At 48.9% G+C, this 12,957-nt stretch overlaps 1 protein-coding gene across 1 annotated transcript; it reads right to left on the bottom strand.

Annotated features, from left to right (window-relative positions):
- Positions 1–7,092: 7,092 nt before the first annotated feature.
- LOC132244105 (olfactory receptor 2G3-like) lies at positions 7,093–12,719 on the bottom strand. The gene is made up of 2 exons (XM_059715117.1): positions 12,712–12,719; positions 7,093–8,029 (listed from the first exon to the last, which is right to left on the bottom strand). Exons 1-2 carry the CDS (start codon positions 12,717–12,719, stop codon positions 7,093–7,095), a joined length of 945 nt encoding a protein of 314 aa, XP_059571100.1.
- Between the last annotated feature and the right edge of the window lie 238 nt (positions 12,720–12,957).

The following is a 12,957-nucleotide window of genomic DNA, read 5'->3' as shown; positions in this document are numbered from 1 at the left end:
CCCCCCCCAACCTTGTTTGGGTCCGGCCCTGCTGCACACCCTTCCCCCCCCGCCGTTAGGGTCTGACCATGGCCCATCCCCTGCCACCCACTTCAGGTCCTAACATGCCCCCCCCTCCCCATTTAGGTGTGACCCTGCCCCACCTCCCCCTGGTTCGGGTCTGACCCCCGCCCACCCTTCTGGTCCAACCCCGCTATGATGGAGGAACTCCCACCTTTCCTCAGCTGGCCCTGCCACATATAAAGTGCCCTACCTATTTTTTTTTTTTTTGCCTCTGTGGAGGTGGGCAGAGGGAGCTGCCGCACCTTAGTGTGGAGGAGGAGGTGGGCCCGATAGAGGGACTCCTGCCTTTCCTCAGCTGGCCCCACTGCTTGTAAAGTGCTTGTGCCAATTTTTTTTCCCCCCACTCTGTGGAGGTGGGATGGAGGGAGCTGCCGCACCAGAGGCTGCAGGAGGAGGCAGTGCTGGCTGAGGGGCTCCCATTTTAACTCAGCTGGCCCCACCCCTGGGTGCCTGGCCTGCAGCCAATTGGCATATGTGCAGTTGGGCAAAAGTGTTACGGACAGACAGACACATAGACTAAGCCTTTTATTATATATGCATATGCATATACTGAACATGTTACTTCTCTTTCTGAATTCTGTAATCTTATCAATGAAATATTGAGAATATCAGAGCTGGTGAAACTTCATTTGCAAATACTATTGAGTGATTTTAGGTCACTACTGATTAATTACAGAGAAAATGGGCAAATCTGTAGGGATTGTATAAAACTGTTTGATAATTTAAGAGAAAAGTGGCAAAAATTAGGGGCGAAGTTAGTCACAGAGCATTTAACAGCTCTGTTTACCCCTACCATAATATGGAGTAAGGATTCAGAACAGTTTTTTTTTTTTTCTCTGCAAAAATTCAAGAAGAGGCTGAAGTTTGAATGTGAACAGGAAAAAAACAAACTCTTTTAGGGAATCTTTTTATCCACATTCAAATTAAATAGAGATGGAATACCATTTGGGGGTTTAGATCAATATTCAATACTGAGAGTAATATCTGAAAGATTTTGTACTTGCATGTGTGTGTGTTACCCTTGCTTGATGGATACCAGTGCTGGGGAATGACTTCTAGGAGCTCCCATCTCCTTCGTGCAAAACCAGCTTCCTGTGTGGGCAGAACCTTAAAGGCCGCACATTATCTGCCTGGCCTGCCTTGGCCTTCCTGTCTCCTGAGTTTCATAACTGTGGGGATGGGTGACCAATATTTTCCCAGTTCCAGGGTGGGGGGTTGGGGAGGTTGCACAGTATCTGGACCATGGTACCAGGCTGGCTGGCCGTAGCTGGCGGCTAGAAGAGTGCAAATTGCTGCACTGGAGTCAATGGAGCCCTGGCATGGCTCGTTGCATGCATGCATGCACCACTGGCAATGAATTGTGCTGGGGGTCCTTGGACCTTGGTGGAGCCACTTGCAGCCTTCCAGCTGCCTGGCACAGCCAGCCTGGGACCATGGTCTAGCTTGGAAATGGCCTGAAACTATGGCTTAATTACCCTGATTAAGCCCGGGAAGCCATTCATCCATACTTAAGAATGTGTGAATTAATGGTTTACCCAGGCTTAATTAGGGTAATTTAGCTGTGGTTTTGGGCCATCTGGAAAAATGCCTGGAGGGGTGAGACTGCTGGGACTCTTCAGTCAATTAGAGGCATGGGGGTGGGGCACACCACTCAGGCTGTGAAAATGGCAGCTGGCCCCAGGATCTGCCCACAAAATCAACCAGCCAGACACTCCTGCAGCAACAGTGAGCTACTATAGGGTGAAGCCAGTAAGTCTAAAAAGAAAGCACCTGTGGGCAGCTGGGGCGTTTACTTGACTGGGTATATAAACCAGGTAAACTGGTAGGGTCTGGGATATATAAGCCCAGGACTAAGCCAGTAATCAGTTTGGTTCTGCACGTTGGAAGGGAAAAAGCTCTGAAGCTGAGAGTCTGCTGAGACCTGCCAGGAGATCTCTGGAGCTGATAGGAGCCCTGTAGGTGTGGCAGGCATATATGTGAACAAGGTGGGGCAGTTTGTATTGCAGCTGGTGGGCTTATGATTTTTGTTTATACAAAGCAGTGGACCAGTTGGGACTAAAAAAGGGGGATATGGAAGTACAAGAGAGCCAGGGAGGCATAACTTTGTTGGAGCTGGGTACAAACTTCAGGTTTTGTTGTTTTTTTTTTGGGGGGGGGGGGGGGGGGGCAAGACTCATGGCCAAGTAGAGAATGCAATAAAAATGAACAGGGCCAAGGGCCCAGTGCTTGAGGCAAAGTTGAGGTCAGGGACCCACAGCTCATGATGGGCAGATGAAGAAATTGAGAGCCACAGCCCAGAGAAGCCAAGTTTGGAGGCCAGAGGGACCATGAGTCTGTGAAGGGTGGAGATATGAGCCCAAGAGGGTGAGACAAGGGTTGAAGCCTGAGAAGCCAGGCTTGGTGCAGTGGGTCAAGGCCAAAGGGACCAGCCAGAGTAGTGGGGTTGGAAGCTGAGAAGGCCATGGACCCAACAAGGGAGTGGAGGTCTAAGGCAGCCTTGTGGTGTGGGGCAAAGTGCTCACTTAAGTATGACTGGAAACACCTGCGAGGCATAGCTGTAGGGGAGGCTTGGAGCCTGTGATTAGCCCTAAGGCAACAGGTGCTAAGTACAGAGAGTCAAAAAGTCTGAGGCTGAATTGATTTGGTCTTTGCAGGCTGGTCTAAACCGCACAGATTAAATTTAAACGGAAGTGAATAGAGGCGTACCTTTGATTCAGGAAATACAGCCACATGCCTACAGTAATTCAGGCCAGGAGCTGGGGGGCATTATAGCATGGCTCTCTATCTGTGTGTTCATTTCTTCTTCCTGCCGCCGCCAAGGTCCCTGGAATTTGCAGTCCACAATCACAGCAGCAGGACTCTACAGGGTTGCTCATCACCTCCTCTTCCTGCTTCCAGGTGCCTCTGGGATTTGTAGTCCACAGTTGCAGCCAGCAGTAAGTTTGAATGGGGGAAGGGGTGTTTAACCCTGGCCCTGGCCCCATATCTCATCTGGGGTTTGCCTGGCGGGGGGGGCAGTCCCCCACCTTGCAGATCGGACTGCATCCCCAGCTGGGTTTGTGCTCCCCTGTCAGCCAGCCATCACTGCTCCAGCTAGGGAGCCCTGGGGGGAGGGGATGGACAACCCTGCTCTCTAGAGCCAACAGCACAGCCTAGCTCAGGGCTGAAAAGCATGCTGGGATGACAGGGGACTGTGATTTCCCTTGAACCAGGAAGGAGGTAGGGACAGAAGTTTCATAAACTGGTTTGACTCAATTAAGTCTGATACTACATTCAACCAGGTTTATCTTAAAACCAGTTTCAGCCATTTTAAACTAGTTTTTGTGCCCTGAGCTTCTGCTGTTACAGGTGTAAACCAGTTTCTGATCACTTAAACTGGTTTGTGTGTAACTTCTGTCCTTAGCCATTAAGTGCAAGGGTTGGAGTGAGTCCCAAAGGATCTGAGGAGATCTGCTGGCAGGGAGCCAGTGTGAAGCTTGCTCTGAGGCACTGGGGCAGCTTCCCTTTCCAAATTTTACTAAGTGTATCAAGACATAGCCAGCAAGAGTTGATGGGGGGTACCTAGAGCCACAGCAAAACAGGAGCAGAGAGTGACCATGAAGGGGGTGCCACGGCTGCTGCTGGGGCACCTATCCTGTTATATCATGTCACCATAACTTCATTGATACTTGATTCCAAGATAAATTAAAGCTAGTTTTTGTGTGTACAATGAGGATATAACCTGAAAGATGGAGGAATTCAGGAAGATATTTTCAAAAATATATAAGCATACAAGATTGTTAGCAGTATTTACAATATCACCTATGCAATTTAAATGTGTACAGCTCCCACTAACAATCATACTAAATGGCTATCTGAATTAGCTGCCAACCTGTCTTGAAAATCTACCTCCTAACCCCCTTAATCTACATCAATGCTCTTCCACCTCCAGCACGGTGTTCACCCTCATTGATCTGGAGCATCCATGCATTCCTTCACAAAGAGGCTTCTTCCATAGCTCCTCACTAGAGACCCACACACAAATCCCCCTCTCAGACGCACTCTGACTCTACACTTAACAAGACCCAAAGCTCCCAATTTAGATCATAGCCTCGTTCTGCCAGATGCTTCACAAACACGGGAAGAGACATTCCCTGCATCGAGCTGAGATCAGAGCCTCCCTGTACTGGGTGCTGCATAGAGACATATGAGACTGCCCATAAAGAGCACTGTACGCTGGCAAAGGATGAAAGGCACAGAAAGGGAGGGGTGTGATTTACATTAAGTCATGAAGGAGGTCAAGAGCTGTACTTCCTCTTCCTAGCCCTGACACTAACTCTTACTCAAATTGTCCTAGCTCCCTTGGCTCGGGCTTCATTGGAGGGTGGCACTTATGCGTGCACACAGAGCCTCTAGCGCGGTGGAGAGAATGGCAGCCCCTCGTGTGGGTGGGAGAAGTACACAGAAGTGTAAGCTGTGAGATCTTGGTATGGGGTTGCAGGGCATCCTGACACACAGGGGGATGGAAGGATGGAAGAGGCCCCTGGCATGTCATACTCATTCATGCTACAAAAGCAATAATGTGTGGGACTCTGTTTTTTATCCAGTGGATAACTTAAGTACTTACCATATGTACATTTTCCACATACCTGTGCTCTTTCTTTTTCTTTTTTCATTCCCAATGCTTTTCGCCTTACTGCCAAACAAAAAAATGACACGGACCACATAGATAAAATGACAGAGAGCAGAAGCAGGGCAAAGGTGGCTCATTTATTCTATGATATGGGCAAACTAGTTGGGGTTTTTATTTCATCAGTAAATGTGACCAGAGATAATTTTCAGTTTTATGTTTCTGCCAAAAGATGGCAGTAAGAGCAGCTATGTTTGCTAAGCCTGAAGTTGAAGTGGACTGGTGGTAGACCTGCTTTCCCAGAGTACAGAGCAGTGATTCTCAACCAGGGTGCCCTGAGAACCCTTCAAGGCTGCCATGGGGTGCCCCACATTGTTAGGCATATTAGGTGTGCAAATATGATTGCAAAATAAACCCTGAATCCAAAATAATCCTGAATCCACAGTGTCCACTCTGACCCATTACTGTCTTTCTGAATTCTTTGCAATTGAGAATTGCTCTATTATTTTTCTGTAGTCAAAAAGCGAGTGAAAACTAAGAGCTAGCACTTTCTGAGGGACATTTCAAGTCTGTCAAGGGGTGCTGTGAGTCCAAAACAAATTGGACAAGCCTGTTAAACTAGAGTAAATCTACCTGGAATGGACCTGGAAAATAAAGCAGACAAGGTTTTTCGGGCAGGTGTGATAACTTATATTAGACCAACTAAACAGCTGGAAAAATGTTCTTTGTAATTTTTCAGGCACAAACCCCCTTCTTCAGGTATAGGGAGAGTCTGTTGGTGATTTGTGAGACTCTCCCTGTGCCTGAAGAAGGGTGTCTGTGCCCAAAAACTTGCAAAGAACAATTTTTCGAACTATTTAGCTGTGATAATAAAAGATATCACACCTACCCAAAGAACCTTGTTGGCCTAAGGCCATAGGCAGACATGGCTATAACCAGCAACCCTAGAAAATAAAGTACTCTTGAACCAGTTCCCTGTGAACGGGATCAGTGATGCGCTAACACCAAATGTTCCCTGCGGTGGGTCTGGCCAGTCCTCTGGGCATCTCCTTTGGCACTGCTTCTCCCCCTTTCTACTGTAGGGGCGCTTACAGAAGTTATTGATCATGCTGTAACTTTAAGCACTTTACACAAAGCATTTAAAGTTACAGTGTCATGGAAAGTTAACAGATGTTCAGGGTTTGCTGGGGGCTCTGAGCCTTCATGCACTAGCTGAGGCCAGGAGGAAGGCAACTCTGTAGTCTGCTCTGGGAGGTTGATAGCAGGGCCAGCTGGTGTATCTGGGCTCAGTCTCCTGCCTGCCTGAGGCACCAGCAGCTGGTTGGGCTGCCAAGAACTCTCTCAGGGGGTGGACCCCTTGAGCAGTGCCATCTGGAACTGGGGACCCTCTCCCTGGGCGTGGGGATGCTGGCCAGGGCCTCCCCGAGCTGTGCTCTTCCCTTCCTTCTCTGGCAGCACAAGGAGGAGACTCTCTGCCTCCTTCCTGTGGCAAACCAGGGGCATGACATTTAACCCTCATAGGGAACTGTATACAAATTCCCTAAAGCAGTCTAATTGAGAGTCCCTTCACTTAATTACCTGATTGAACAAGAGTTACTTTTTCATGTGATTGGCTATTTAAAAGTGCTCTGCACCTGTGCATGTGCATTATGACATGGCTGCAGAGCACTTTCAGGGGTCAGATCTCATGAAAATTGTCACTTCTGTCTGCACCCTAACTAGCTGCTCTGGTATATGGCCAGAATTTGATTGCTGTTCCCCCCCACCCTTTTGCTGACACTTGTTATCAGTGAGCTCCCTTGCACTGTTTATTCAGTAAAATCTGTCTTTCTAACAACCAGCTGTGTTCTCACTGCTTAAAACTCCATCCCCTCATCACCCCCCCTCCAAGTCTCTGGGAACCCAAAAATATGTTTCCAAGAACATACATGCACCCAAGTCAGGCAAGCACACTGCAGAGTTTTGGCCAAGTGTAGGCTACTGACCCTTACTGGACTCATGTTTAGGACAGAAGGGAAATCGGACAAATTAAAATGCCTCCGGTCACAGGTGACCTACTCCTGAAGCCCCCAAAGTGTGAATGCAAGCGTTCCTTGAGACAGCTGTCCACTGCAAGGCATGCTGGACTGGTGCTCACTTGCACCCCCCTCTGAAAAAGATGTCAGCTGCAGCAGCCTCCTGGGGATACTGGGGTTGACCCTCCACTGAGCTTATTTCAATCCATACACACATCAACTTGCAGACAGTAAAAACTGCTAGGCACTACTGAGCTGCACTGGAAATAATGACCTAAAGAAGAAAACACAAGTTTACTATTCTCCAACCCCCCTCACCTTGAACCATTCCTCAACCGGTGGAGAAGGCTCTCTATCCCATTTGCCCGCAACTCAAGCCAGGCAGTCCCATTTCATTGTTCTTCTTTATGTCCTCTGCATCCAGAACTGCTTTCCTATTATTCTCCTTAGGGCCCCATGCACGTCTTTGTTCCTCAGTGTATAGATCAGGGGGTTCAGCATTGGGGTGATGAGACCATAGCAGAGTGCAACCATCTTGCTCTGGTTATGGGGTTTGTTGGATGGGGGCTGCATGTACATATAGGTGGCTGTGCCATAGAAAAGTGATACCACCATTAAATGGGAAGTGCAGGTATTAAAGGCCTTGCGCCTGCCCTCAGCTGAGCGGATCTTCATTACAGCAGTGCCAATATAGCCATAGGAGACTAGGATAAGGCCCAGAGGCACTGGTAACAACACCACAGAGCCAACAAGGAGCCCAATCTCATTGGTGGAGGTATCGGCACAGGCCAGTTCGAGAAGAGCTGGCACCTCACAAAAGAAGTGGTCAACCCGGTTCCGTCCACATAAGGGCACGCGCAGCAACAGGCTAGTCTGCACAAGGGAATTGGTGATGCCACTTAGCCAGGAGGCAGATGCCATCAGCCAGCAGAGGCGGTGGTTCATGATGCTTGTGTAGCGCAGGGGCTGGCAGACGGCTGCATATCGGTCATAGGCCATGACTGCCAGCAGGACACACTCGATGGACCCCAGGCCAAGGAAGATGAAGAGCTGCGCCACGCAGCCGGCCCAAGAGATGGTCTTGAGGGTGCTCTGGAAGTTAACCAGCATCTGAGGCACAGTGCTGGTGGTGTAACAGATATCCAGGAGAGAGAGATTGCTGAGGAAGAAGTACATGGGCGTATGGAGACTAGGATCCAAGCGTGAAACCACAATAATGGCCAGGTTCCCCAGCAAAGTCACGATGTAGGTTATCAGAAAGACCACAAAGAGCAACTTCTCCAGGTATGGCTTGTCAGAAAGCCCCAGTAGGATGAACACTCCTTGGGAGCTCTCATTGCCTCTTTCTTCCTGCTGGGAGAAAGGACAAAGGTAAGGTTGAAAGGAGCAGCTGTAGAGAGGAAGGGAAATATTCACCGACAGCTCTGTGTTTACTCAGAAGGGATCATTCCCACTTGTGGCATTTTACAGACTATCAGGCCCAATTGATGCGAGCAGAGGGATCGCTGTGCCGAGGAATAGTTTTGTTACAGAAAAGTGGATCATAGAATAAGAGTTGTCACAGATCTCAGGGGTCACCTAAGCCACATACATATTGACTCGCATATAAGATGAGGTGCCCACCCTCAATTCAGCATGGAGCAAAAAACTTCTTGTCAGAAAAGTCTTGTAGCTCTTCCAAAAATATCTAGGCTCGAGCTCTGTAAGGCCTCAAGAGGAAGAGAATTCCAGAGCTGAGGAGCGACTGCTGAGACTGACCTCTGACTTGCTTTCAGCAAGTGTACTTGATGTACTGATGACACTTGCAGAAGGTTAGTGTTTATGGCTTTATAGATGAAAACTGGCACCTTCACTTGTTTCTTGAAAGCTGCTAGAAACTCATTTAAATGGCACTGAATTTCCCTTGGCCCAAGGCCCATTCAAACAACCACTAGGCTATGGGGCAATTATGACACTTTGCAGACCACCTCTTGAAGGTCTTTATGAGAAACTGATCTGGCATCTACTTTTACCTACATTGGTCTGCCAAACAGAAACTGCCCACTGATTATAGATACATCCTGGACTGCCACACTAGGTCATTCAGAAATGACTGTTTCCATACCTTGACTCTTTCCATCTTTGTTTGCTTTGATCTCTACCCATTTTATAAATCCTTCAATGCTGAGTACCTCCTTCTGTTTTGTCCAGCCAGCTTTAAGATTAAGGTTACCAATACAAATAATGGATCCAAGTCTACTAGGCTCCCAGTTACTGATAATCTTAAGAGGAATGTTCAGGTTATCAGAAACCGAAGCCAGTAAATCCCCAACCCAGGGGCAACATCAAGCCCCTCTCTTCCAAGGATTGGTCCCCCCACATGCTGCAACGTCTTGTAAACATCAGGAGTCTCTTTAATGCTCAAAGGTTCCTCCCCAGGTCATGTTTGTTCATAATTTTATTGCAGGGGCAGGAAAAATATGGCCCGCAGGCTGGATTTGGCCCACCAGGCCATTCTATCTGGCCCACAAGGCCCCTCAAAAATTTAGAAGATTGATTATTTTCTGTGCATGGCTGCCTGTCAAAGATGACAAAGTGCCAGTGGCAGCAGGACTTGGGGAGCTGGCAGCAAAACCCACTGGCTGAGCAGCAAGGCCTGCCCAGCCCCACCCCAAGTCTAGCCCCCACCTGGAAGCCTCTGCATCTTCTAACCTGGTCACCCTTTGGCTGTTTCCCACCCTCCCTTTGTCCAAGTGGAAAGTAAAAAAAGATCAGATGGTGGGGGAGTGGAGGGGGATGTTGTGGAGGGGACTGTCATGATCAGGACCTGGGTTTGGCCACGCTTGTTCCATGCTGTGCTGTGAGGTCCCTGTCAGGTAGTTGGGAATGACGTGGTGTTGGCTGGAGTGTCTGAAGCTAGAGTGGCAGGTGGGTGGGTGGGGATGTCAGGGGGAATGAAAGCAGTGTGGGGAGCGGTGGGAAGTGGTGGCGGGTGGGCAGGGGGATTGGCGGATGGGTGGGCATGCCGGGGCATGGTGGTGGCTGGGAAGCGGCAGCAGTAGTGGTTGGTGGGCACGTGGGAGGGAAAGTAGGGAAGCGGCAAGGAAGTGGTGGTGGTAGGCAGGAGCACAGAGCCCATGCCAGTGCCCTGGGGCCAGCAGGGTCCCAGGGTGAGGCAGGAGGAGCGCGGGGTCTGCCTGGCTGCATCACATGAGGCTTGCACAGAGTCTGTCAGAGCCGCACACGATGGAACTGGTGGCCCAGCCCTGTTTCTCTCTCTCTCTCTCTTCCACCCCACCCACAATATGCCCACACCCTCCCACAGTCCCCACACACATCCACACCCACCCACCATACCCACACCCCACACACTCCACCACACACACATACATCCACTCTCTAATCACATCCCCCCACCTAATCCCCTTACTGCCCACACAAAATATACAAGAGTAGGACTATATTTTGAGCTATTATGCAGTTGCCTCTAGATATACTATGTAAGCACACACAAATCAGGACAAAAATACTTTTAAATAAAATTAAATTACAGTAGATGTTTTATTTTTTAGTATACGATTTGGAGGTTTTTTCAGTTTCAAGATATCACCCTTCCTCTGGGGTAAGGGGAAGGACTTCTGGTGGCAAAGGTCAGAGGTTAGAGGTAGGACTTCCAGTCCAAAGATGGTGACCAAGGCAGGGCACCTGTCAAGGGGTGGAGCTACCCTTGTGGCTCTCTATAGCTCATCAAAACTTGTTAAACGCCCAGTGAAAATAATTGCCCACCCCTGCTCTTCTGTGCTCTTAATTCTTCATCTTTGAACTCAACCACACCATAGCAACTGGACTTTCCTCTGACATTTTTAAACAGTCTTATTTTATGGAACTCCACCAAATTTCTCTCTCATCAGACTTAATAGATCACCAGCCACATCATATAGTAGGTTACTCACAAACACTCTTTTGTGGTTGAGACCTCTTTCTGTGCCTGAATTTCTGTCCTTTGAATTTGGATGTGAATCCTTCTTCTTTCTATTCACTATGTCTGCCATTTCTTCAGTAACTGTCCAAGCACTATCCATTTTACCTGTCTCTTCACTGGCATTGCCAATCTTGGCTGCTGTTACTGACAGTGCTTCTGTCTCCCTGTCCTGTGGCTGCTTCTGCTGCTGCAGAGATTGAGGCTGGTTCTCAGGGGTGGCCGTGTCCTCCCCCATTGCCCTCAGTGGTGTTGCTGCTGCAGCCTCTGATCACTCACTTCTTGCCACTTGGTTCCTTATGGTTATAGCAGATAGTTCTTCTGTCCCATTCATAGGGGATATCTGCTTGAATATTTCCAAAGTTGAGATGACAACCAGAGCTTCTTGTGCTCTGCAGTTTTACCACCTTGGTATGATTCTGGCAAGGCTTTCTTTTCCCTATATACCCTTTATGATACACCTACTGTTCCTCCCCTGGACCCTTGGCTGCTCCCCATGACACTGGAAAGATGCTTCCTCAGGTTGGAGTGTACCTAGTGTCCTTGACCCCTATTTCAAACAACCACCCCTGGTCAGTCTGAGTAGTGAGCCCTCTGTCTCTGGGGATATACTGGCCTCCTGCTTGTGGGTATTGCTCTCTTTCAGGATGCATCCTTGCTTGACTTGTCCTGACTGCTCGCCTTGTTCCCTTTGAGGGGTGCTGCTGCAAGATCTTCTGCCAGCTTTACTGCCATCTCTACCATAGTGGGGTAGTGCCCTATCACCTACTCTTTAGTACTACAATCTAAATCCCAGATAAATGGTTCTAGGATCACTTGTTCCAGCATTTTGTTGGGAGTTCTACTCTCTGGGTGTAGCTCCTTCTGTGCATCATCAGCCAATGCCTGCCCCAATAGCCAGGGCCTCATAACCTTTTTGGCCCTAAACAATTACCAATAGGTCTTCTTAGACAACCTCTTTAATAAGGACTCTCTGAGTCAAGGGCTTTCTCTCCAGTCCAAGTCCAATAAGCCGCCTGAGTCTCACCAATCAATAAAGCCCCCAGACCAGGAGGTCTTTAAGGGGAGACTGGACAAGCACCTGACTGGAGTCATCTGACCCCAGTGCTCTTTCCTGACTAGGGCAAGGGGTTGGACTGAATGATCCACTGAGGTCCCTTCTGATGCTAAAAATCTATGAAATCTATGAAATCTCTGGTGCATCATGGGATAAAAAGGTTTGTGCATAAATGCCCCACGTGTCCAGTTCACCTGGCTCTACTGAGTGGCAATTGCAATCCACTGAAATGACTTAAAAGACCTCACGTCATCTTGTACAGTCACTCATCTGGTGTATAACTCAGTAGCTCCCTCCAGGAGGGGTCTCCTACCTTCTGACTCCCTGCTGGGGGTGTGCCAGCTATCCTTCACTTGGCCCTGCTGAGCCTCAGCCTGACTCAGCTGTAACTTGGCCAGCTCCTGTAATTTAGTCTGCTGACCCTGATCACCTGCACCAAAAGGTTGTTGTTTTTCAGCTTCCTCTTGTGCAGATTATCTCTTCTCAGCTACTGCAGCCTGTGGCTAGGCCAGGAGCTACATAAGAATGTAAGTGCTATGCTAGGTCAGACCAATGGCCCATCTAGCCCAATATCCTGTCTCTGACAGTGGCACAAATGGATGCTATAGATCAGTGGTTCTCAATGTTTTTTGTATCAGGACCCATTTGTAAACATCAATGTCCAGTCCTGACCCAGTAAATAGTTTAAGTAGAATACAGCCTCCTGGCCCTGCTGTTACCCCCGGCAGCTCAAGCAATAACAGATGGGTTGGGGGCGGGGAGGGGCATTGCCCTCACCTTCTCCTGTCACCAGCCACTTGTGTGCTGGGCTGTGGCTCTACCTTGCTGCCATGGCCTGGCCACTGCTGCTGTTCCCCTCATGCCACATCTCTACCCTGGGAAGGTGGTGGGGTGGCAGGCAGTGTTGCCCGTGTCCCCCTGTCCCCTGATACATTGTCTATGTTCCTCCTACCCCCATCTCATAGACTTACCTGCTCTCATGCTGCCTGGATGCCACATGCATGTGCACATGCCCATGCATGTGATGCCCCCTGCCTGATCACCCTCTTCCTGCTCCCCCCAACCTCAAGCAGCCTCTTGAAGGCTGGAACTTTGCCAGCCTGCAATGGGAAATCTGCCATTTCCCATGTTTTTCTCCTTAAAGGAAAATCCATTTTTAAGTTTGTTGATCCTTTTTTTTTAAGTTTGTTCCTGCCCCTTTCATGTAGTCCAACAACCCACTTTTAGGTTATGAACCACTGGTTGAGAAATGCTG

Source organism: Alligator mississippiensis, chromosome 11 (assembly GCF_030867095.1).
Source record: "Alligator mississippiensis isolate rAllMis1 chromosome 11, rAllMis1, whole genome shotgun sequence".
NCBI lineage: Eukaryota > Metazoa > Chordata > Crocodylia > Alligatoridae > Alligator > Alligator mississippiensis.
This window is presented reverse-complemented; position numbering and strand designations above follow the sequence as displayed.